This window comes from Mchenga conophoros, linkage group LG17 (assembly GCF_057382185.1).
Source record: "Mchenga conophoros isolate Kocher_MC1m ecotype Shallow Benthic linkage group LG17, M_conophoros_male_GT1.1, whole genome shotgun sequence".
Lineage (NCBI taxonomy): Eukaryota > Metazoa > Chordata > Actinopteri > Cichliformes > Cichlidae > Mchenga > Mchenga conophoros.
The window spans coordinates 17,862,520-17,887,964 of NC_140542.1; the positions used below are offsets into that span (position 1 = coordinate 17,862,520).

Consider the following 25,445-nt stretch of genomic DNA (forward strand, 5'->3'; position numbering starts at 1 on the left):
GCTCCCACTTCAGGTCCTGGGTGATGGTGGTACCCAGGAAGCGGAATGAGTCCACAGAGGTGATGGGGGTGTCAGTCAGGATGATGGGGGGGAGTGGGGCTGTGTGCTTCCTGAAGTCCACAATAATCTCCACTGTCTTCTGGGCATTCAGCACCAGGTTGTTGTGGCTGCACCAGGACACCAGACGTTCAACCTCCCTCCTGTAGGCAGACTCGTCCCCGTCCGAGATGAGTCCAATAACGGTGGTGTCATCTGCAAACTTGATTAGCTTGACAGACTGGTGGGTGGAGGTGCAGCAGTTGATGTACAGGGAGAAGAGCAGAGGAGAAAGAACACAGCCCTGAGGGGAGCCGGTGCTGATGGTCCGGGAGTCCGAGACATTCTTTCCCAGCCTCACATGCTGCTTCCTGTCCGTCAGGAAGTCAGTGATCCACCGGCAGATGGGATCAGGCACATTCATCTGGGAAAGCTTGTCTCGGAGATGGTCTGGAAGGATGGTGTTGAAGGCAGAGCTGAAGTCCACAAACAGGATCCTGGCGTAGGTTCCTGGGGAGTCCAGATGCTGCAGGATGAAGTGTAGGGCCATGTTGATGGCGTCGTCTACAGACCTGTTGGCTCTATATGCAAACTGCAGGGGGTCCAGGAGGGGGGCCGTGAGGGTCCTGAGATGGGAGAGAACTAGGCGCTCAAAAGACTTCATGACCACAGATGTCAGAGCCACGGGTCTGTAGTCATTTAGTCCAGTGATCCTAGGTTTCTTGGGGACAGGGATTATGGTGGAGGACTTGAAGCAGGCAGGCACATGACATGCCTGCAGTGAGGAGTTGAAAATGCCAGAAAACACTGGGGCCAGCTCGTTTGCACAGTGTCTGAGGGTGGCAGGAGACACGCCGTCTGGGCCGGGAGCTTTCCGAGCATTCAGGTTCTTAAACTGCTTCCTCACATCTGCTTCATGAATATGAAGAGTTGTGGTGGGAGGAGGTGGTGTGAAATCCTCTTTTGTGTGGGGTGAGGAGGGGGGTGTTGTAGGTGAACGGTTTGAAGGTGGTGATGGCTCTATGTAGGGGGGAGAGGTGGGGGAATTAGTGTCCAAAGTGTCTCTATTGTTGGGGCCGTTGGAGGTGTGAAGGCTGCCTGATGGCTCGTCAAAACGGCAGTAGAAGTCGTTAAGGGTGTTGGCTAAGAGCAAGTCATCAGTGGAGTGGGGGGTTTTAGGCTTGTAGTTTGTGATATTCCTAAAACCTTTCCACACAGAGGCCGAGTCATTCTCTGAGATCTGCTGCTGCATCTTCTCAGAGTGCTGATGTTTAGCAATGTCCACTTCTTTAGTGAACCTGTACTTGGCCTCTCTGTAGCAGTCCCTGTCTCCGCTTCTGAACGCCTTTCTCTTTTCCAGCCACAGCTTTTTGAGTTTAGGAGTAAACCAGGGTTTGTCATTGTTCCTTTTGTGCATAATTTTATATTATTGTTAATAATAAATTAATTAAAGCAACAAAACAACCCGAAGAGCCGGTTCGGAGCCGAAAGAGCCGGATCTCTAAAAAGAGCCGGAAATCCCATCACTAGTCGCCAGTTCTTCAGATATTCCACTTGTAGAACTTCTTTCAAAAGAAGGCTAGCAACCTGTCAATCACATGCTGTTAGCCAATGAGTGAGCAGTTTCACAGTCAACCACACCCCTTGTTGAGGAGATGGCAACCTTAGATAGGCTGATCTCAAGACTTGACAAACGATCGTTTGAACCGTATGTGGAGGTGTCACACTGTAGCGCCCCCTGGTTGCAGCAGTCAGATAAAACTACCTCTGAAATCGACAGCTGAACTGAACTGAGCTGCATGAACCGAATAACCTCCGACAGAGTCATGCAGGCGGAGGAGAAAGTAAAACCTCACATAAACATCACATGATGACGAGAGGAGCAGAACAAGTTCCAGTGAAAAATCCACACTGAAATATGAAACTCCACAATACTGGACACAGTTCATCTGTGTCTGCCTCTGTGTGTGTGTGTGTGTGTGTGTTAAACTGGATTACCATGTATTGTGTTGGCTTGAGGGATTAGACATGATGATTAAACTGCCTTTTGGCTCTTTAATCTATTGAACAGAGAACAGGCTGAACAAGCAGCCAAAACACACACACACACACACACACACACATGTATTATATAGCATTTAATGTGTGTTTGTGTCTGATCTTCATGTTTTCAGAGGTTTGGGGCGACGAGCATTCAGATTAGAGGAAAGTTAATCGTGTCTGTTTCAAAGTTCCTGTGGCCGATTGTGGAGCAGTGACATCACAGCACGCTGTGCGAGGCTCGGGGTGTCCTGACTGTCGGGACACTGCACAGCTGTGACCTCGGCCTGACTCGAGTTGTAGTAACCCAGAGGGAGATACTTCCCTGCAGAACATGTTTCTGACAGCTTTGTTTCTACACATACGGATATCACAAAGAGATACGATGAGCTGATTACAAGAGGAAACTTTCTCGAGCACCTCGAGCAGCTCCAGCAGTCACACTCTGCCTCCCCATTAATCCATCCTAATTTAACAGCAGCACTCGCAGGCATCGTGTTCCTGAGTGTCTTCTCGAACACTTACTGGGCTGATCTTTTGTAAGCTGCCTGATTTTGTTTGCATCTGCTGGTGGTTGTGCTCTGGTGTGTTCTTATCTGTGTGACATACTCTTTTGTGTATGTCACACACTAAAGTTTGTGGCACCTTCGTTCAGCTAGTTTCATATTAAAGCCGCTTTACCTTTCACCTGCACAGTCTGGACCTGCTGCAGGACCTGGCCTCCTGTCCTGGTGTGTAAAGAGACCGCCTTAAGCAGTGGCGGTGCAGGGGGAGGTTAGGCTAAAAACAAGCCCGTGCCTTCTCACTCTGACACTAATGATGCTCTGTCTGTCATCCCTGACAGAGTCATGAACCAGGGCATCCGCAGGTGTAAACAATTTACAGCTTTTAAAATGGTTTCAGATTCACTTTAAGACACAAAGCACTCCAGACACAGAGTGACTGAAAATCATCAGCATTTTTCAGACTGAACTTCCATTTTTAAATTTCTGGAAACTGAGAGCGGACTGCTAATGTGCAGTCTGCATCATGCTCAGAGCTCCTGCTGTTGCATTACAAGTACTGACCCTTTGCTGAGCCTAAGCTTAAACCTAAGCTACTACTGTTAAGATGTTTAAAGTATTGTACTGCCCTCTGATTACCATGTGGGATAGACGTGAAGCCAGTGCAGGCGTCTGTAGGTTGGTTTCATCACAGTGACCCTCCTTAGTTACAGTATGAGGAAAGACCAGGAAGACCTTCCAGGTGTCGAAGGTCAGCAGCCAGCTCTCAGCCCCTGCTATGAATAACAAGAGAGAAAATGCAATACAAGGGCGCGTGCACACACACACACGCACACACACACAGAGGTAGCTTAGGAGCTCAGGTGTGTAGGCGAGGAAGCGAGCTGCGACGGGGTAATTAGCAACAGTCGAGTCCCATAGAGAGACTTCACAGAGAGGGAGGGAGGGGGTTGTTACGGTGACAGGTGAGATAAATCAGGATGGATGGAGGCGGAGTCTCCTCTTATTACCTGTCAGCAGCAAATTAATTGCCACTAAAAACATCCCGGCCCTCTGTGTGTGCTGCAGCTGTTTGTGAAAAGTCACACTGAATTATTCAGTGGGTTTCAGGGAGGTGACGGCGAGCCGGGTGCATCCTAGCATGCCTTGCAGAGCCGAGCACAGCTGCGGGGTTATAGGCTGATGTGTCGTTGATTTTATTCAGGTGTCAGTGCCAACTGAACGTGTTTACTCGCTTTCAGTCCTCATCGACTGCAGTTGCAGGTGTAACCTGAGGTGTGCTCCAGGTGGGTTTTGTGTCCATCACAGGAACTTTACCCAGGAAGGACTTGAGCTTCAGAACCTTTCCAGTGACACTGAGTGCAGTTCTTTTAGGGTGGAACTCAGTAAAGCATCTCACTGTACATTCAGTGGTGATGAAGGAGTGCCTCTGGGCCCTTTCATGAGTACTGATTTGTATCTCACTCAGACCATCTGGTGACAGTTTTGACCTATTAGATCACCTGATCTTCCATGCAAGGATATTCAGTCACACATTTGTACATTTCGGCCCTTGAAAGGAGATCCAAGAATTCACTGTGGTACACAGCAATGGACTTTTACTGTAACCCAGTTTCTGAGAGTACAGGTACTTGTTCCCCTCACTGGTGACGTGAACAGAGCGGTGATCATGTCTGTCAGCCTTTATCGAAACCAATAGACTCTGCATTCCATGATCTGCCGTGAGCAGCAGGAAGCTGAGCCCCTCTGCTGGGCTGTGGTGATGATGTCTGTGTACAGACTGCTACTCATACATCGCATCAAAACTTCATTTATTGTTTATTACTGCTGTCATCACAGAGTTTAACCACCTGACACTTTGGAGTAGAAACTATTTTCTCAGCTGAGAACAGTGTTGGAAGAAGCCACACGTTGACTGATGGTATTGATTCATTTCTTCTCAGTTTGACACCCGTCATTGTCGAAAACCTGCACTTACAGTTTTTAGCTTTGGCAGCGCAGCAGCAGGAAACCAGCAGACGAATTCGCACACAGCTGCACAAGACTTCTCAGGAATTTAAGCTGTGCTCAGCAGCGAGGGGTCCATCTGAGGGTTAAACATTTCCCGATAGATTACATTTGTCTTTAAGAGATTTTAGATCATGGTGGAAATAACAAAGCTTTTGTTCCTCTTACCCTGCTAGCACCAGAACCTGGTCGCTCAGTCACCAGTGTTTACCCACTGAGCATTAGAGTGCCAACAGACTTTTAGTAGTCTTTGTTTTTACATGAAGAGAGTCATTACCAAACAGCTAAATGTTCCACAGGCTGGTGTAACTGCACAGCTGATGAACGTTTCCTACAGTTTTACATGTATTCATGTCTGATTATGAGCATCACAAGTTTATCCTCAGAGCAGAGGAAACGGTTCTCTGCATCTGAACCAGTCTGCAGACGGCTGAGGAGGAGAAGACTACCTTTCACCTTTCAGAGCTTAATGTTGTTTAGACAGCTGCCCCATTCATCATTTTCAATAGGAATTTGGGTGGATGTGTTATAGAGGGTTAGAACCAAACTAAACACTGGTGCTGTATATTTACTGGGACAGATCATCTCATGTTGTTTCATCTGCTGGAGTAAAAAGTGAAAGTGTGATTGAATTAAACGGACTCGTGTAAGAGGAAAGTTTCTGGTTTTGACTAGTTGAAGTTTAATGAGACGTTTTGTTGACAAAGTGAAAAATGTTTCATCGTTTAATAAAAATATCAGCAACAATGCGGCCGTCGTTCTTCATCCAAACTCTGTGCTGATTGTGCCGTTAAATAAACACTCCATCATTTTGTCCCTAGTCCCAGGCGGTGGTGGTGTTAGAGTGAACTTCGATCAACAGAATGAGAGATGAAGGGTTCGGTGCTGCGCCCTCCTCCGTGTCAGCTGCTGCAGGACTCACAGTGCACTTAGTTCAGGTCAATAGATCAATGGATCAATAGAGCTCCACCTGTGATGTCATCGATTGTTCAGTGATCCCGCAGAGACGATCAGCAGGACCAATCAGAGGTTAAAGCTGAAGGCAGAGGCTCAGCGGGAGCTCATGGATTAGTTGTCTGTTATTATAAATGGCTGCACATCGGCACGTTGATGCATCTTTCTTCAGATTCACAGCTCCTCTGCGGTGATTGATAGTTTTTATTTTCACATCAATATCTGTTCTCGCACGCTGATGGCTTATCATTTTTAAGTTTTCCCTGAAAATACAGCACATTTTATTTAAGGAGGAGATCAATCTGAGCTGAACTGAACCTGTCTGCCAGTTTCTGCTCTCTCCTCTGTCAGGACGTTAAGCCTACAGCTAAAAACCAGAAGTGTTCTCAGAGCTGATCTTCCACCAGGGTGCTGGATTTTGCCACTTTAAAGAAACTAATCCACATCCAGCATCTTCATTTTCTCATCTCCCCACCAATAAGACAAACTGCACTGATCTTCAACTCCACTCACCTCAGCAGAGGAATACTTACATCTGATTGGCTGGAAAAATATCAAAAGCAAAACATGAGCAGAGATAACTCACGGATGAAGACAAAAAAACACATGTGATGAAGACTCACACAGGGAGCACTAATGTTGTTTTTTTCACATAGTGCCTCCTGCAGGGTTAACTCTGAAAGTACAGTTTGTTCTTTATCATGTTGCTCCATGTTCTCTGCGGATCTGTTTAGACCAGGGGTCTCGAACTCCAGGCCTCGAGGTCCAGTGTCCTGCAGGTTTTAGATCTCACCCTGGGTCAACACACCTGAATCAAATGATCAGTTCATTACCAGGCCTCTGGAGAACTTCAAGACATGTTGAGGAGATAATTTAGCTATTTTAATCAGCTTTGTTGGAACAAGGACACATCTAAAACCTGCAGGACACCAGCTCTCGAGGCCTGGAGTTCGAGACCTCTGGTTTAGACCTTCCAGTCAGAGGAAGCTGGAGTCAGCATGGTTTGTGTGTTTGTGGTCTTTGTTTCATCTTCTTCTTTTTATAGAGAGCAATGGAAACACCCCAAAACATTCAGACCTTCTAATCATTTCGCTGGGAAAAAGGTTTCAGAGGCTCATTAAATTTTTTCCTGCAGACCTGAGCACCAATGAAAGGTTCACATTTTACAGAAATTTAAATGAACTAACAGCTTCTACCTTAAAACTACAGTTCGAGCTTTCGGTTAGTGATTGGTTGGGGGTTTTACGCCCCAGTTGCCTCTGAGTGAGGTCCTGCTGCCTGTGGCCTCTGCCCACAGAGGAAACAAATTCAGTCTGCTGTTGTGTCTCCGTGATAAATAATGCTGTCTTCTTCTTTATAAATGTTCCAAATCTTGCTGCTGCTTGTTCCAATGTAGATGTTCAAGATGCATAATCACTCAACCTGACGGAGGTCGAGAGCCTTACTGTGTCTGAGTGAGGCGAGAGTCTGTAATGAAGCAGAGCTTATCTCTCTGTAGGATGAGGGATTCATAATGTAGCAATGGACGAGGAGGAATCTCTTTAATGAGGTTCTGGAAGGCTGAAACAACTGTTGGACCAATGTTTTTATTGGCATGATTATGTCGATGTCTCTTCAGCAGTCACTTTCTCTATCTTGTTGTATGCTTTCCTGGACTGTCAGGAAGCGGGAAACTTAAAACCTGCAGGAACACGAAGATAAAATACAAAACTAAAATGAAGGATTAAAAAAATGACAAAAAATGTAAAATATTAATACAGAAAAAAATACTTTTGTTTGTTGGAGAAAAACTCCCGTACACAATTTTAGGCAACTGAATAAAGATAATTGTAATGAGACTGTAATCACGTGAGGATCCTGGAGGAGATAATGATTTCATTTTAAAAGGAGGTGCAGATTATTTCCTGTTGTTGATCAGTTCACTTATTAAGGTCTGAAAGCTTAAAAAAAGTAATGTTCTCGCCCAGCGTGTTCCATATCTAATCAGCGGATCATTACTGACAATTATGGCTCTTCAGGTAAACATCAGGATTTAATTCATTGTCGTCCATGTTTTTTTCTTTAATTATCTGATCATTCATGTAATTTCTACTCTCCTCTGTGCTTTGTGTCTGAAGGCTACAGTTAATTGAAGTTTCTCCTTCGTGTGGTTAAATGAGCGTGCTGCTTAAAGTCAGAGAGCTGCTAATGGCTGCTCTTTGAGTCGTCATTAGATCGAGGTCCGCAGCTGCTTTACACACACCAATTATTCCACATTATCAGAGAAGACCACAGAGAGAGGACTAACAGAAACAATCCTGGAGACAGACCGGATGACAAAACGGTGAATACCAAACATCAGACCCAAACAAACATGATAGGTGGACAGGACGTTTGATTCAAACAGTAATAAGATCGTTCAGCTGGTCCCCTGCATCCTTTTGAAGGATCTCGTGGTCTTTTTAACATCCAGTCTGGGCAGTTTGCTTCACAGAGCAACAAAAGCCAACAGCAAACCATCAACCAATCTCACAGCCGTCCCAATGGTAGCATCTGGAGCCATAGTGAAGTTATAGTGCAGAAAGAAACACGTTTTAAATGTCTGATTTTTGTGCTCCTCTAGAGATGCTTTAAGGTTTTAAGCTCTGAGCTAACCTTCTGACCTAAAATACAACCAAGAACCAGGTACAGCAGTAGTAGTTCCAGAAGCACTGGAACTACAGTGGAACCCCGACTTACAAAATTAATTTGTTCTCGAGGGTCTTTCGTAAGTCGAAAATTTTCGTAAGTCGAAGCACCCATCGCGCCTTCTGAGTGAACGATAGGCTATAGGCTAATTGCTAACTGCAACAACAATATGTCGTTCAAGTGGAACAGCGAAGCGCAAGTACGAAAGCCAAGGGGTTGTCACATGATTCGGAAGGCGTTGTGGGAATTGTGGTCATTGTGGGCTCAGCCAATCAGAGCCAGCGGATTTCGTTACACAGGCATTTTGCCGTAACACGGGCAGAAATATTGCCGTTAAGTGCCTTCGTAACTTGAATTTTTCGTTAAATGGGGTATTCGTAAGTCGGGGTTCCACTGTACTACACCTTGGGAAGTGATTTTCTGCGTAACACCAGCACCACGCACACCGGATCTCTAAAGAGACCAGTGCAGGTGATCTCTCTTATATATATATCATAAAGTCTAAGTTCAAATACTGGGATGGTCAAAAGCATGAATAATCAGCAGATGAATGGATGAATAACTTCAAATATTTAATTGTGGGTATTATCTCTCCGCTGTAACTGAACTGTAACTTAATACGATAAAGGGCCGACTCTAATCTTCTCTTCCATCTTTTTTTCACAAGATTCAGGTTTGAACACGTGTGACTAAACTTGGCATTGAGTAAAAAAAGTAGTAAAGGGGCGGCAATTAATTTAAATATGAACATGCATAATAGAGAAAATAAAGGTGTGGAGTACATCAGCAAAACTTCATCTTAAACATTTAAACATTTCATTTTAATTAACAGTTTAACTGTGATGGACTCCCTGTACCTTCATCCAACAGAGTGTCCCTGTCCTGGATGGTGTGGCGGAGCAGGTCCTTATTGACGCTGTTCTGATTCAGGTCAGCAGTCTGAGCTGTTTACAGGAGAATCTGTGTCAGTATTCAGATGTAAAGGGAACTCAGGCTGAGTCACTGCAGGCGAGCGTGAGCCTCAAGAGGAGCTGCTGCTGGTCAAAAGCAGCGTTTCAACAATGTGACAGAGACTGATGGACTCTGCCTGTGGATCTATTTTCAGGGCTTATTAATGCAAAACAGTGACAGCTGGGGAATACATTTGCATCCTCTCTGCCTTCTTCCTCTCTGCATTTGCTCATCCTCCTCGCTTCTTCCTCTGCTCTTCAGACTCCACAGCTGCCACCTAATTGGTGTTTGTGTGTGGATGAAATGTGAGCGGCTGAAATAAAAATCCATCTGAAACCACCGGATCGTTCTGATAATAAAGTAAATGAAGGAGATGGAAAGCCGAGGTCAGGTAAACGTGAAGGACAAACTGCTGTGTGCAAATTAAAACAGCAGCAGAAGAAGAAGAATGATGACGCTGAGGCTGGATGGGTTTCCAGTTGCAGATATGAGTGATGGAGGTGTGTGCCATCATCAGAGCTGAATGATGAGCATTTATTTACTGTAAGGTCCTCACTTCGAACTAACCACACACGTGTGTGTAGGTGTGTGTGTGTGTTGAAGAAGATGGATGTTGACCCTGACAGCTTCGATCTGTCACAGTGACGAGTTTAAAAATAGAGAGATGAATAAAAGTGTCTGCTGCGACCTTTAGCTTCTCTCTTCTTCGCTCTCTCTTTGTTTGGAGCCTGTTTTTCCTCCGCCTTCATCATCTTTCACTCCTCACTCCACAGAAAGCAGCTGCACAACCAACTGAGGAGGTTTTCAGTTGTTTTTGTGCTAGCATTAGTCAAAATGCATAAAAGAGCCTCAGAGGAGGAAAATATTTTCAGACTGAGGTCACATTAGCATGTTTCATCACAAGGTGATGTGAGCTGCTGGTGCAGATGGAGGGGAGAACAATTAAACAGATGAAAGTGATAAGGGGGAAAAATACTGTTAGAGTTAATTGTTAAATGTTGTCATTTTTGTACTTAAATTTGTAAACCTTGTCTTAACCTGAATGTTTAGAGATTTTTCTGTTCCTTCCCTACATCTAGCTGGGGGAGGCAATTAGCTATAGATAATGTTTAACTGCAGGCACATTCTATGTGAAGGTTCTGTTTTCTTATTTAGATGTTTTACTTCCTGCCCTTTATGGCCTCACCTGTGCTTGTGTATGGTGAGACTGTTAAAAAGTGGTTGAGCCATATACAGGGTTAGGGGAGATGACCCTTTGTGATCAGCAGGAAGTCACACAAAAACATCCACACACACTCACACATGCTCGCACATGCATACACAAACACTGAGTGTCTTAGTTCAAAGGGGTTTCACAATGGGTGTTTGTGAAACTGCGTGTCACAGAATAAAAGGCTGCAGGGGAGGCTGGTTTTTTGGAGTCATCTGAGACCGAGGGCAGAGGTACTGCCAAACGCTGTCCCCTTGCTAGCACGTTAAAACCGGTTGAGCTGTTTGTCTTGCTTTCTTCATGAGTGGTAAGTCTTTGAACCAGCAGGGCCTGCAAGGTGCAGACCCAACACATACAGTTATGTAAGTAACCAACGTGAAGGCGTCTCCTGATTGTAGACTTCACAATGATCCTACTGCTTAGAGAGAGACTTCCTGGTTAGATGCTGTGAGGTTGTTCTTTCCATTGTGTTGTGATACTCATGCTTGCAGAGAGCATCTCAGCTGATGTTCTTCTGACAGACCTGCTGTAAATCAAATCACATTAGAGTCAGACTCTGTGCGCTAAACATGAAGCTGCTGGTAATCCTGCTGAATCGGAGTGCTAATGCTGCAGGTGGACAGCCGAACAGTGAGCTGAACATCACTGCAGAGCTGCTTAAGGCTGAGCTGACAGTATGAGAATTCTCTGGAGGTTCATAACTGTTAGCCTGTCAGCTCAGACTCAGGGATCATGGGAACATGTGTGACTGTATTGAAGCCCAGAGGTCCAGGTTTGGGCTGGTCACAGTCCAGCGGTCCTGCCTTGGGTCGATCGGGTCCTGGTCTGTGTGGTTAGCATTACGGTGAAGAAGAATGTGCTGCTGTTAATAAAACCTGTTCAAAGCCTCCATCATGTCACCGCATTAATAACGCACACAGGCGCACAGAGAACGCTGATCCATAATGAAGCAGGCCTCTCATTAAGCCAGAAACATTTTACTCTGACATGAGCAGGAGTGTGTGTGTGGCCTGTTTGTCCTGTTAATGGGAGAGCAGCAGCGAGGCGCCGTTTGTCCAGATAGCAGCATAAATAATTTAGACGTAGCGAGGCGAGAGCAACGTGAATTCACTTTATGAAACGTTAAACATGCTGCCAGCAGCCAGCGTGTTAAAGCTCTCTGCAGGACGCACACACATTTACTTCCTGCACACTAAACTACGTTTTCCAACATCACCTTCTCCCAGTGCAACCGCTCAGTGCCACATTTTAACTTTAGGGTCTACATGCAGGTCGAAAGACTGCCTTACTGCTGTAGAGTCTCATGGAGTCAGGAGGAACTCTAAGCTCTCCTGTGAAGGTGCAGGGGTCCATTTAAGATACGTACGAGCCCAACAAGTGTGAAGAAGTCAAAGCGAACCACAGATTAGAAAAGATCTCTCTGTTAAAGCAGAATCTGTAGCTCACAGTGTACAACACCTCTCAGTGTGATAACACACTAGCAGGAACACGTTTCCTCTCATGTGTGCAGCAGCTCAGGTCCAGACTGGGCCGCACCGGCGCCGTGACCTGAATCTGCAGCTCCTCTCGGGCCTCAGTGTGGTGATGGATCGTTGTTGTTCTGAAACTTTCAGTGTTTCATCTTCTTAAAAACTGGACTTCATTACTTAGAAACTGCTCCAGCTGTAGATTCAGGCTCTGCTAGTGGCTCTGGGCTCCAGCTGTGAGAACTCCTCCTTGCCACCGTTGAAGTGCAGCCATATTTTTCTGTCCGCTGTTTCTGCAGCAGAATCTGGGTCAGCCGGTCTGCGGGCAGATTCCTCCTAAGGGAGTTGTGTCTGGTTTCCTGGCTCGCCGTGCTGTGTGATCAACACTTTCTGCTATTGGTTTCATTATTTTACAACCTGCTGCAGATTCCCCCTCCAAGATGTTGATTAACTGATTGATTGGTTGTGGAAGCGTGGCTGATAGCGCTTCCACTGGATGGAGGGATTAATGGTAAACTCTGAGGAGCTCAAATCTGAAGATTTCAGTGGGTCTGACAAAGTGCTGACCGCAGCATCAATATCTGCTTTTTGTTATCACACACACACACACACACACACACACTCACAGACACGTGAAGGATGATGATGTGATGCAGTGTGATGGTATGTGATGAAGTTCACCTTCTCTCAGCAGCACACATGCTCTGAATGACATTTCACACTAAACTCCCATGAGCCTCGAGTGTTGCAGTGGGCAAGCTGCCAGTCAGAGAAGTGAACCTGAATGCTTCATGTCTGCAGAAACTAATATCAACTCGAAGTCTTTCGTTTACATTGAAATAAAATTGGGATATGAGTCTGAGGGAACCTGCTCTGATCTACTCAAATTTATCATGTCGGGTGCTCTGTGCGACTTTAGTCAGAAGATTTTTATTGTTACTGAATGAACCGATTCTAACTTAACCTAAACAAACAGGCCTCCTTGACTCCTTCAGGAGCTGTCAGTGGCTCATGGACTGATTTCTGCTTTCTCTGTGAAGGACTTGGACATCCTAACCCTCCCTGCACCTCCTGCTCTCTCCCCTCACAGCTCGAGACTGTCACAAAATGATAAAGTCAAGAATAAGATGAGAAAAAAAATATAATCGTCCTGTAGATCATCAAATGATATTCCATCATTTTATCATGACCTTCATCGTGATGAGCCTGATGATCGTAATCATTCAGAGACAGGCGGGAAACAGTTTGTGTTGAATCATTAAAGTGTAAGTGCATCAAACTGACTCTCCTCACTGAGCATGCTCCATCATTAAAGCCATCATCTTTATTCATCACTAAAGCCGTTTCATCAGGATCATTATCAAACCCTCAGCTCTCAGCGCTCGGCTCTCACACTGTCTGAAGAGATTATGGTGCTTTTACTCTGAAGGAGCAGACGAGATCCTCTCAGAGCTCTGGGTTACTGAGAGATCAGCAAAGTAAAACCGCCGAAGAAGAGAGTGAGTTTGGGAACGCTCTCAAAGACTTTGCTGTTGATGCAGAAGGAGGTTGATGGAGCAGATATTTTATTGCCTGATTTTCTTGAATTTACCTCTCTACTAAAGTTGAGCTGAGGGTGTTTCCTCCAAATTAAAATATTAATGACGAATGACAGGATGAATGTTGGTGTTCAGCCTACAAATCCTGCTCAACTCTCACTTTCCTTTCAGCTTAGCCGTAAGGATCTCCAACCACCCAGACTCTGAGCATTTGCACTGTTCATATTTGTGACCTCAGTGTGCATCTGAAAGCATATCGATCACGTGGGGAGTCCGGCCATCAGAGGAAACATGGTCATCCACACAGTACCTCAAAGCTAAGTGACATTTACCATTTACCATTTACCTCAAAGCTGAGGCAGTGACATCACATTAAAGACGCTCAACAGTCAAAACCTTCAGACATCCTGCAGGTTCATGTGCGCATCAGCAACAAAGTTTGATATAAAGTATTTCAGTAGGTTTATGTGGTTTTCTACCATAATAATAATTGTTAATATAACACTCAGAGACCGTCAGTGCTTAAACGTTTTGTCCTTGTTCTCATTGTTTTTAAAAATTTGGTTCAAAAACAGTGCAATATTCCTATTTGTGGAAAAAATATTTGTGCTGCAATGAACCAGTGAACTAAAGGTGGGTGCTGTATCTTATTATCCTCAGCTGATGTCAGTTACTCCACTGAGGTCAAAGTCATTACTGGCGGAACACCTACTAACACCCATATTTGATCAAACACACAAGTTTGTGTGTGTGTGTTTGCTATAAAGAGGTGAATACACAGCAGAGTCAACACACACACCCTCCTTGATGAAGGACGTAGTCACATGACTGACACAACCATACACAGCCACACACACACACCTGTACTCTGAGTGTGTTTCTAATTGGGTGAAACACACTGAGACAAGGTCGCGGCCTCTGATTGGCTGCCTGTGAGACGCGGTGGCTCGAGCTTTGAAGGTTTGCAGGAGGAGACGATGCGATCCGTCACTGACTCAAACTTCACCTTGAGCGAAACATGAAACTCGACAGGAAGACAAAGAGGACAGAAGTTTACAGAAGTGACTTCCTCTTGGAACCCGAAGAATGGAACCTGAACCGCTTGATGTGGATCATGTTTATGAGGGTGATATTAATCAGTGCTGCATTTAGCAGCTGACATTTAGTCAGCAGCTGACACACCAGTTGTCGATATCTGAACTGCTTGGTTTATATCTTCATGCTGATATTTTGAAGTCTGAGTATTTGTTAGTCTGATTAATGTTTTCTCCACTCCAGACTTCAAATGAGTTTTTTCTGAAGGTCTTTACAGACCAGGTATTAGTTTGAAATATTTTAGGATTCCACATCCAGCCACTCACACTTTGGGGTATGTTTTTTTTTTTTCTTCTGAACCAAGCTGGACTTTTCAGATTTTTCACATGCAAATAAACAGATCTGACCAATCAGAACACTGCATTTGGCAACTAGTGCGCTGTAGCTCAAAATGCAGCACTGAATATACAACAATATGGAAATGATAAAGTAATCCTGTTTAACGTCAGACCAAAGGAGACCCAGATTTCTCTGCCTCCTCTGATGTGGTCCCAGTATTTTTTAGTTTTTATTATGTTGTTTTTATCGCTACTGTAGATGATTATACAAAAGCCGTGCCATCTTCCTTTGATTGTTGTCTACAGATCAGTTTGAGCTAGAAAAAATATCATTTCCACATGTGAAAATATTTGTTTTATATCTTACATTTTGAGATTTCTGTTGGTGTAAACTTAATCAGAGCGACCGATTTATTACTGAAAGCAATGATAATAGAAACTAAACATCTCCTTTGAAAAATCAGTAATTAGAAACCGAACAGTTACTGACATGTTCTGAGTGTTTTTGAGCCTCAGGGTGAATAAAGCTCATGACTTTAGCCTGATGGATACACTCTCCTCTGTCCTAGCGTCTGAGCACTGAGCATGCTGGGAATGCCGCTGCTGTCTTACTGTTTGAAAGTGGGGCAGAATTATTTGGGTGTTTTAAAGTTTTGATGAATGTGTTGACGTGTGGTGGTGGTGGTAATGCAGAGCTTTAGCGCCTCCACGTGGATGCTGACTGAACTGCAGTTTCATTCATGAAACTGAAGGTAAAACGCTGCATCAGCTCCATTTTCTGCAGAGTCTTTGAAAAAGCTGCATTTAGTTTAGTCATTGAGTATCTGTCACACCAAACCGACTGATCATAAATGAAGAGGAAACTGTTGAGTGTGGTGTTCAGCTTACAGGAAAACAGATGTTTAACAACAGCTCGATGATCACACAGGATTACTGATTCCGTCTGACTGTTTGAGAGCTTCACCTTAAACCTAGCTCTTACCATTGTAGTCAAACAGCTCAATCTCTGTCTTTCTGATCATCAGACTTGTGTTTGGTTTGTTCAGGTGGGCAGCTTCAAATTTCAGACAAGCTTGAAGGTGTCAGTTTTGGATCAGGGTCTTCTTTCTTTATCACCACCTCTCAGTCCTCTCAGCTGTATTCAACCCTGGACCTTCTTACTGTAAGGGGACAGAGCTAGCAGTTCACTGCTACACCACCTGGAGTCAGAACCAAAGGAGTCAAGCTAGTTTATAAAGTGGGTCCACATCAGAAATGCTCCAACTTCAGTCACAGACTGTTCTGTCTGCTCTTTATGCTCTGTGTTGTAACAGCACATATCAGGCAACATTTTATTCTCACTTGAATCACAGTAATGCAAACATTTTGTGAAATAATCGTTGCACTGCATGAAGACCAAAGATCTTAACACCATCTACCATCATGTTCGCTTCTTTACTGCCGTGCAAAGAAAAGAGACCCAGCATGCTTTTCCTTTTGTATGACATCACAGAGATGTTTGGGAAAATGACCTATCAGAGGCTGAAATACATCAACAGAGGTGCACTCATTTCACTGTAGCTTATGCTCAGCATAGGTCATGATTGTCTCCTCCAGTATAAATGACTCAAAACACAGTGTATATACTGTGTCCCAGTCTTTCATTTACAATCAGGTTAACTTTGGTATCTTCATCATAAACACACTGAAGTTCTTCTTCTTTACACCTTTACAGGAATAAGCTTCATAGTGTGTCTGTGGGATCTTTGGTGTATTCAAATTTATTTGTCTTCAGGTTTTTCTAAGTGGGCGAAATCTGAAGAATCCATGATGCTCCACGTTGCTGTGCGAAAGAACAAAAACCCAGATATACCTGCTGTTGTTCAGACCCTCTGAAAATGGCAAATCTCAGTTTACACAAACTGCTGCTGACCTCACAGCCGGGCTGACCTCTGACTCTCTGCTCTCTTAGATATGGTGACATGGTGCCAAAGACCATTATGGGGAAGATCTTTGGTTCCATCTGCTCTTTGAGTGGCGTGTTGGTCATCGCTCTGCCGGTCCCCGTCATCGTGTCCAACTTCAGCCGAATCTACCACCAGAGCCAGCGAGCCGAGAAGAGAAGAGCGCAAAAGGTGAGGACTCCATATTATCCATTCATCCATCCACTGACACAAACTGTCTTCAGAGTGTAATGGGAGGACAGCAGTGACCTGGGATTTAGATGCAGGACATCAGTGTTTTTATGAAGAACTTTTTGTTTCTAATGAGTTTAAAACTTTAACAGAAATTAACAGAATGTGAAGAAATAGTTATGACGTTATGTTCATTAATCAGTGCGGGCAGCTCTCAAGTAATCCCACACTGAACCACACGACTGTGCTGTGACTCTGGAAGCCTCCAGCCTGCCCTGAGGCACGCTAACATTATTGTTATATTAGTGTTAGATGAACATCTGTACAGACATGATGTTCCTGGAATACATACCTGATTAATTTTAGCAGTTGAAAGCGCTCAGACTGCAGCTTTAAAAACTAACACAGAAACTTTAGAAGTCTGCAGTCATTTCAGATCTACAGACCAGAATGTAATGCTGGTCATCACACTGAACCTTTCTGGTAAGACGCTGCCACCGTGTGGTGAACGTATTCGTTGCATATTTGCAGAGGTGTTTACAGAGAGCAACTGTGGATGTGGGTGTGTTTACAGCTGTGAGTGTTCAGAGAGAAATCCAGAGTATCTCTGAGAGGAAGCAGGGCACTTCTGAAGTAAGAGGGCCGGCTGCTGCAGAAGGTCACTCACACATCAGTGTGGTGACAGTAGTTTGTTCTAATTTTGAAATCTGAGTTTGTGCACAACCCACAGGAGAAAAGAGAGGAAGACACAGAGAGCAGGAAGCTGTCCAGGCTTTACTTCCTCCCAGCATCAACAAATGAGTTTTCTGGTTGTGCTGGAGACCTTTGTTTACCCCACTGGGAGTCAGAGAGAAACACCATGTTGGAAAGTTACAGAGAAGCAGCTGAATCATGTTTCTGTCTGCAGCCTGAAGCCTGCAGAAGATCTCTGAAGAATAAATATTATCAGATTCATACAACACATCTTCTACTGAGCAAAGCTTTTATGTTCTCTCATGCACATCATCAGTCACTCAGCTTCTGTCTGCAGAAACCATCAGCATCACATACATGAACTTATTATCTGTGCAAATTAGAGTTGATGCTTCAAACTGAACCTGAAGAAACTTTGGGAAAGCTCATTTTACACCTACATATTCACACCACTTGTGCTCACTTACCTTTAACCAGTAAATAAAACACCCTTGGCTCAATTTATGTTGGGATAATCTGTCAGAGATCATGAAAATCCTGCTGACCACATCAGTGTCAGCTGTGAGGATGCAGTTCAAATTTGACATTTACACAAAGTTTGGATAGATTTTGATTGATTGGGAAATGAGTGGCTGCAGACACCCTGACGTTCTTCCACAGATTCTTGAAGGATTTAAAGACACTTGTTGCTGCACAGATGTGTCATCTAAATGGAGGTGATGCTCAAAGTGTTCATCCAAATTTTTAAAGGTTCACACAGCTCACGGAGCTCAGCTGGCTGCTCACCGGGTCATATTGCCCTTTGGTGGTGTTCTTCTCCAATACAGCGTTCCCCACCCCCGGGTGTGAAATTGATGGTTTTCAGGGCTTTATCGGTAACTCAGTTTTCCTGCATCTTTTCCCGCTTTGTAGTTGTGTCTAATTTTTGAAAGAAATATTTAAGAGTTACCATAGCTACCAGAGAGCATTAAGGGGCAGAGAGGAGGATATTACTCTCAATGTTGTTGTCGCATTTCAGGAGGACGCTGCTAATAAAGTTACACAATTACACAGTGAATTCACGTTTATTATGATATTTACAAAATACCACAGTTTTTGTCTTGGTTTTTTCCATTTTATTTTGTTGTTCTTATCCGCGACACCTTAAAGGTCGGTCCGTGAAAATATTGTCTGACATTAAACCGCTCCGTGGCACAAAAAATGTTGGGGACCGCTGTCAATCTGAAAATCATGTTATCTGGATAAATTAATATGATTATTCTTCCCCAAACCCACAAACCTAATTTAGTGTTGGTGTCTGTCTTGCAGTTTCTGTGTAATAGTTCCTGAGACTGACATTAATCAGGATTACATTACAATGTAAACATGGACAAACCAGGCCAAGAGGCAAGTGATCAGTCAAGTGATCTTGCATTTAGCCAGTAGGGGTGCTATTTTTGTAACTTACGTTGAAGCTTGCCACACGCCTTTTTCACTTTTTGCTGTTTATGTGCACTGCTTCATCAGCTGCTCATCACACAAGCCAACACTTTGTTTGCAAGCAGAAGTTATTAAAAAGGACAGCTTGTGTCCAGATATTGACATCTTTGATATTTTGATATTTTCTTCACTGAAGTGACTTTCTGAATGCAGAAGATATGATTTGCTCACATTAGTTACCTTGTTAGTTTGGTTCTGGGTGTTTTGTTGGATTATCAGACTCAGTTTTCGTGGACGTCAAAGGCTGAGATAAACATGAGCAGATGAAGGACGGCAGCAAATGGGATCTGAATCTTTGCAGCTTCTGTTTTCATGTTCACATCTAATCCTCCTGCAAGTTTGTTTTAGTGACCATGGTGGTGAGCCTGTGTTTGTGTTCCCACTTACAGTTGATCGCTCACAAACCTATGTGTGTTCACAAACAAAAAACCAGGCTTGCTAGAATTCGAGCAGTGAAGAGTGGAGGCGCTAACGCTTATTTGCAGTACAAACGCAGCCGGCTGATTATTGACCCTGAGGAGGAGGTAACCGTGGACATGCAGTGGTGGTGCTGTCGTTTGTTCTCTTGGTTTCTCATCTTTTCTGTCTCATATCCAGCTGTGAGGAGCATGCTGAGGGCTGCTTTCATTGTGCTTTCATCTGTGTGTGTGTGTGTGCGCTTCAGCAGTGACATGTTTTTGGATCAATGTAATGATAAAGCTGTGCTCTCATTTCAAAACTCCAGCCTTTTACATTAGTTTCTCTTTACCTGCCAAACAAGAGCGCTGAAGGTTCAGGTGGTTCCAGCTCCCAGATACCTGACAAACAGCAAACTCTGATGGACCCTTTCTTCTTCGCTGTTAAAGTGATCCATCTCTAAGTTCACAGCTCAGCACAGATATGGTAGAAGACCTGACTGACTATGGCTACATCCTGATATCCCCACAACATGTCCACAAGACTCTGGAGGGTCTAGAATCTAAAGCGGAGTAACATAGGCAGATACACCGTGACTCTTTGCAAAGCAAAAACCTACATTTCTTTGGTTTATTTTTGTGATCAATGAGGCCAAATTACAAGCAAAATTCGGATGACAGAAGCATCATTTTCTTTGTGGGGTTTTATACAGCACCACATATCAGTAGAATTAAAATAAAAAATAAAGATAAGAATCTAAGTCCAAGGACATTAAAACTGTACTTCAGTGAAGTACATAAGTAACTCTGCTGAGTTACATCTCACTGGTTCCATCCCTGCTGTTGGAATATAAGAGGGCTCTAGGCCATTGGCAGTGGTGGGAGGGGAACAAGCTATAACCTTCTAATTCCTCAAAACTCCAAACTTCCTCAACACAAGCAGAAAGTGACAGCCTTGTTACTTACCCTACATTTACCCTGCAAAGTCTGGACTTTCTCTGTAAAACAGTCTCATATCAGCACTAAATAGAGTAAAGGTAATATGATCTTTGGCTTTAGACCGGATGTTTGGAGATCATTTCTGATCCAGTGTCTGGACAGAGTTTGCTCTTCTTTTTTAAATGAAAGTGTTTTATTGTGAATTTAGCCTGTGTTAGCTGGTCCTCATCTGGTCCTTGCTCATGTGTTTAGCTGACTGAAATGTTGATGCTGAAGTGTCCATGATGAATTCATCTTCATCCTGTTTCTATCACTGTCTGTCTGTAGCCTGTCTGTAGTGTTCTGTCTTTTCACATCCTTCTTAGCTTTGCTCACAGTCTGAAAAACAAAATACCCGTCAGTCACTAACTAACTCACATGTGCATGATCTGATCCTTTGCTGTGTGGGGGTGCCTTACCTGACCAACAGGAAGTTCTCTACACCTCCACCTCTCAGTGTCTCTCCTACTCTCTGCTCTGTCTTCTTCCTCTTTTGTTTTGTTCCTTTGACTTGAGCCCTACCATGCAGCTCTGCTGTTATGAGATGATTACCTGCGCGATTCATGACATCATCAGTAATAGTGTTGGACTTCATTGACTTGTGGAGGAATGAAATTGGGCTGAACTGCATGTCAATCGCCCAGCCAATCCGCATGCAACTGGGCAGAGTCAATGTAAAGCAAAACTTTGGAATGAAGTCTTGTTAATATTTCAAAAGCTGTGTTGCTTCTGCCCAGCATAGGGGCTCATGATTTAGACTCTTCCTTTGGCAGCAGCTGAGCTTCTGAGCTCCACGTGATTGGTTACTCTTCTGCCCACCTGGGTCACATTCAGTCTGAACTCCAGAGTTATACAAGCTCTGGAGGCTCTCTTGGGTTAAATGAGGCTGGAGTCAAACCACAGAAGTAAAACAAAAGCTGCTGAATGGCTGCTGTTGGTAGCCTTGGTTTGATCCAGTGAGTGATCCATCATTTTCACACTAACTTGAGAACAGGAAGGAATTGTGGCTAAGATGGAAATGCTGAGGTTTGGCAGATTTTGGTGGAAATATTAGCCTTGCTCAGGTGTTTCTCTGTAAATGATGGGGTCACTGAGGTCATGTGTTTTGTGTTTATGTCTTGAAGGCATCCAAAGAAGCAGGACAGGCGCTGGTGTGTAAGGCCAACCCTAACTTCGAGGTGCATCATCATCATCTCTTGAACTGCCTGGAAAAGACCACGGTGAGGAGGCAGGCACGCACACACACACACACACACACACACACACACACTTTATTTGACCAACTGATTAACAGTTTACTCCTTTACATGTTTTCCCAGATTTTATAGATTTAACACATTAAAAAAATTCTCAATAACTTCAAAGAGCCTAAATTGAATCTAAATCATTATTTTTTAATTAATGAGAATGACTATCATTTACCTTACCTGGAGATTAATTTTTTTCCAATTTTTCAGCAGTAAACAAAAAATATTCAGTTTGATTGTTTACTGTTTGAATTTGGACATCTATCTAGTTCAGGGGTGCCCAATCCCGGTCCTCGAGAGCTACTATCCTGCAGCTTTTAGATGCATCCCTACTCCAACACAGCTGAATCAAATGGTTTGATCTCTTCAGCATGCCATCATGTTTGGCAAAGGCCTGATAACAAGCCATTCATTTGATTCAGGTGTGTGGGAACAAGGATGCATCTAAAAGCTGCAGGACGGTAGCTCTCGAGGACCGGGATTGGGCACCCCTGATCTAGTTCATAGCAGATTCTCCTTTACCTGCCATCCTGTAAAACTGCAGCTTTGCTTTTTCTCAGAATCACGAGTTTGTAGATGAGAAGACGTATGAGGCGACCTGCAAGGATGTTACACTGCTGAAGCAGGTTTCTTGCTCTTCCTCCATCTCATCCTCTTCAACTCATGGCCTAAGCTCCTGCTGTGGCCGCAGGAAGAGGAAGACCTTCAACGTCCCAAACTCCAACATGTCTGTGGGTCTGCAGGGCAGTCTCCAGGAGCTGAGCACCATCCAGATCAGGGAGCGACCACTAACCAACAGGTATGTTAGACAGCACTGCAACTCTGTTTTTTACAGTCATACGGTTACATCCAACATTTACATCTCTTTGTTTACTTCTAGTCATATTTGATCTCCATAAAGAAATAAAATCACCCAGAAGACATGACTGTGAAAATTGCAGGGGGTCCTACTGACTTTAAGGATATTCCAGAAGGTTACAAAGGTTCTTCTGAAGGGTCTTAAGTTCCTGATGAGCTTCCAGTATCTACGTGGACTTTGCAAAAGTCATTAAGAAAAAAAGAAAAATTCTTAAGAACATTTACAGCGCATGATCCTTGAAGAAAGCTCTACCAGGAGCTACCAGAGATTTCACAAGCCCTTTAACCTGATCGGCTCCGGGTACCGGGGGCAAAAGGAACGAGTTCACGTATAATTGGTTATAACACGGGGTCAGAAATATAAGTCCTGACGTGTGATATCCACAGAAACCTCTGAATCTCAGCTAAACTCTCATATAAACCATTTCTACAACCACCAAACACAACTAAAACAAGCCATGATTAAAAGAGCAGCTAGGTAAATGCCAAATGTCCGCTAAACAAACAAAACCAGAGATTCTTCAGACTTCATGTAACTATAACACCATGTAACACCAAGTTTCACCACACTCTGACCAAAATTCACTGAATGAGCCGCAAAAGAAGACCACAAAAACGCATAGCGGCGCAAATGCGCTAAGACAGAAATTGGCTTACCGTCCCGATTTCCTCCGTTACTTTCACCAGTAGCTGGTAGCCTCATGTTTATCAGCAGTTTCCACGGCTAACTAGCCAGATCAGAGCCATTTTCTGTCAACAACCTCCATTTTAGACCCACCTACAGACACGTGACTAGACAGACGCCACATGCAGTAAATTTGGGACCACGTGGGGTTTGGCCTTGTAACTTCTGAGTGGTTGAAGTAACGTGAGTGTGGCATCATTACTGTGATCCTATTGGCTCAAACGATTAAAAAGAGGTGTCAATTATGCAAATTGGCCAAAAGAAACCAAAGTTACAGCCCCATCAGAGTTTAAAGGGCCAGAGACGCTCCATGCCCACGGCAGAAAAGCGCCATTGCCATGTAAATGTGTGGTTAAAAAAATATTCAAAAACATGCATTTTTAGGCCTGTTAATAAAATTAAATAATTTCTGCTCTTTAATACCTACAAAATTCAACTAACATAGTGTCCAATGTGTGCCAAAATTGGACATTTTTGTACAATGTCTAGATATTTATGTATTGACAGTGCTGTAATTTTTCACTTTTTCACTTTTCTTTCTTTTTTTTTTTTCTTTTTTTTTTTTGTGTGTCCCATTTGGATCTTTAACCATCAGAATTGTTGTCTTAAGGCCAAGAAAGATGCCAAGCTAATTTATTTTACCAAGTGGATCATCATGGCCTTGCCACATTGGTCCATTTGATTGACCTTTATTTTAATTATGAATTTATTTTATTTTCAGTTGCTACAAACGGGACAGACATGACTGGGGGATAGGACAGGGAGAAAGAATGAAAGAGAGGGAGAGAGAGAAAACCAAAGGGGAGAAGAGACGGTGAGAAGGGGGGGAAGAAAGAAAAAAAACAAACAAACACCTGGGTCATCTGTATGGAGAAAAAAAACAGAAGAGAAAGCAAACAACAAAGAGCAACATAATAAAAAAACAGCACCATCACAATAAACTAGCTAGCAGTAGATAACAGTAGATATTAAATAATAAACGATATTGTGCAGCACGCAAGATAGACAGCGCACAATGTGCTTTAAGGCAGCAGCCAAGAAAGCTGTAGTCCGCGTCTGTGAACACCCGTGTGTACACCTGTGTGCATACCTGTGTGGATCAGCATGCTTGTATTCCATTTCACTGTTTCACTTTAGAAACATAAATCTTTGCACATATGATGTTTATATGTTGGTTACTGAATTTCTGGAATGAAATATGAACGGAGTCACATTTTAAAATGGTTATATGCTACAAAATAAATAAAAAAAATTCGGTGAGGATAAAATCTACTTACATTTTCTGTGTTCCAGTCTCAGTAACGTTGACACAGTAATATCTGCTGCAATATTTACACCTCTGATGAAATTTTGATACCAAGATTGTATACACAGAGTTTGTAATTGCAGAGAAATACTCAATTGTTGGCATTTTATTTTCGAACAGGAAACTCAGAAAACCCTTTGGGGTCCATCAGGTTAAAGGAAAAAAAACAGACACTCTTGCAAAGGTTCTAGATGTATGGAAGTGGATTTAATTGGAGATAAAGCATCGGAATTTCAGGAGCAGGACCACGCCTCCAAACATGCTCCTTCGGATTCTTATCTATATATGTTCCCCCAGTTCTACAAGCTGTTCATTCTCTATTTTTATGCTTAAGGACAACAGATGGAAATTAGCCCTTGGCTATAATCTGGTATGTTTACATTCATGTAATTTTTTTTTTACATTTATGTTCATTAACATGCACTGTCCTAAATAAATAAATAAATAAATAAATTTACATGCCCCAGCCTCCTCCCTCCCCTTTTATATTCTTTAACTTCACTTCTATTTAGTACATGGGGACCCGCTAGGCCTGGAAGCCGCCGTCCCCTTCGAGGCCTTCCCCAAACCGCAACTCAATTCACGTCCAAGCCATTCACCTTTATCTACTAAAACACTGTCACACCTAAAATAAGGACGTGGGCTCAGCTAGTGACATTATTTTTAGAGGATTTGATCCTGCTAGAGATACCAAAAGTACTTTTAGAAAAGGTCATTTTAGTTAAATGTTTTTATAGATTTTAAAGTGGTCTTTATGCAAGTTTCAGGATTCCAAGTATTAGAGGTTGAGTTTATTTTGGAAATTTTGGTGCGTTTGAGGAGTTTTCAGGAATGAGGGCATTTTAGAGCTGTCAGTACAGGCATGTGAGCTATCTTTACTGGAAGCATTGGATGATGTAGAGGAGGCTCTATCCTTTCTTTTAGAGCTTCTGGAATTAGGTTTAC

General features: G+C 43.4%; 1 protein-coding gene across 1 annotated transcript in view; it reads left to right on the forward strand.

The window, feature by feature from the left end:
• Positions 1-25,445, forward strand: part of LOC146555317 (A-type voltage-gated potassium channel KCND2-like) — a 98,724-nt gene that overhangs the window by 70,075 nt on the left and 3,204 nt on the right. Inside the window, exons 2-4 of the mRNA XM_085251418.1 lie at positions 16,697-16,859; positions 21,529-21,624; positions 22,212-22,450. Of these exons, the coding sequence (XP_085107544.1) occupies positions 16,697-16,859; positions 21,529-21,624; positions 22,212-22,450 (498 nt within the window). The remainder of the gene's footprint in view (positions 1-16,696; positions 16,860-21,528; positions 21,625-22,211; positions 22,451-25,445) is intronic.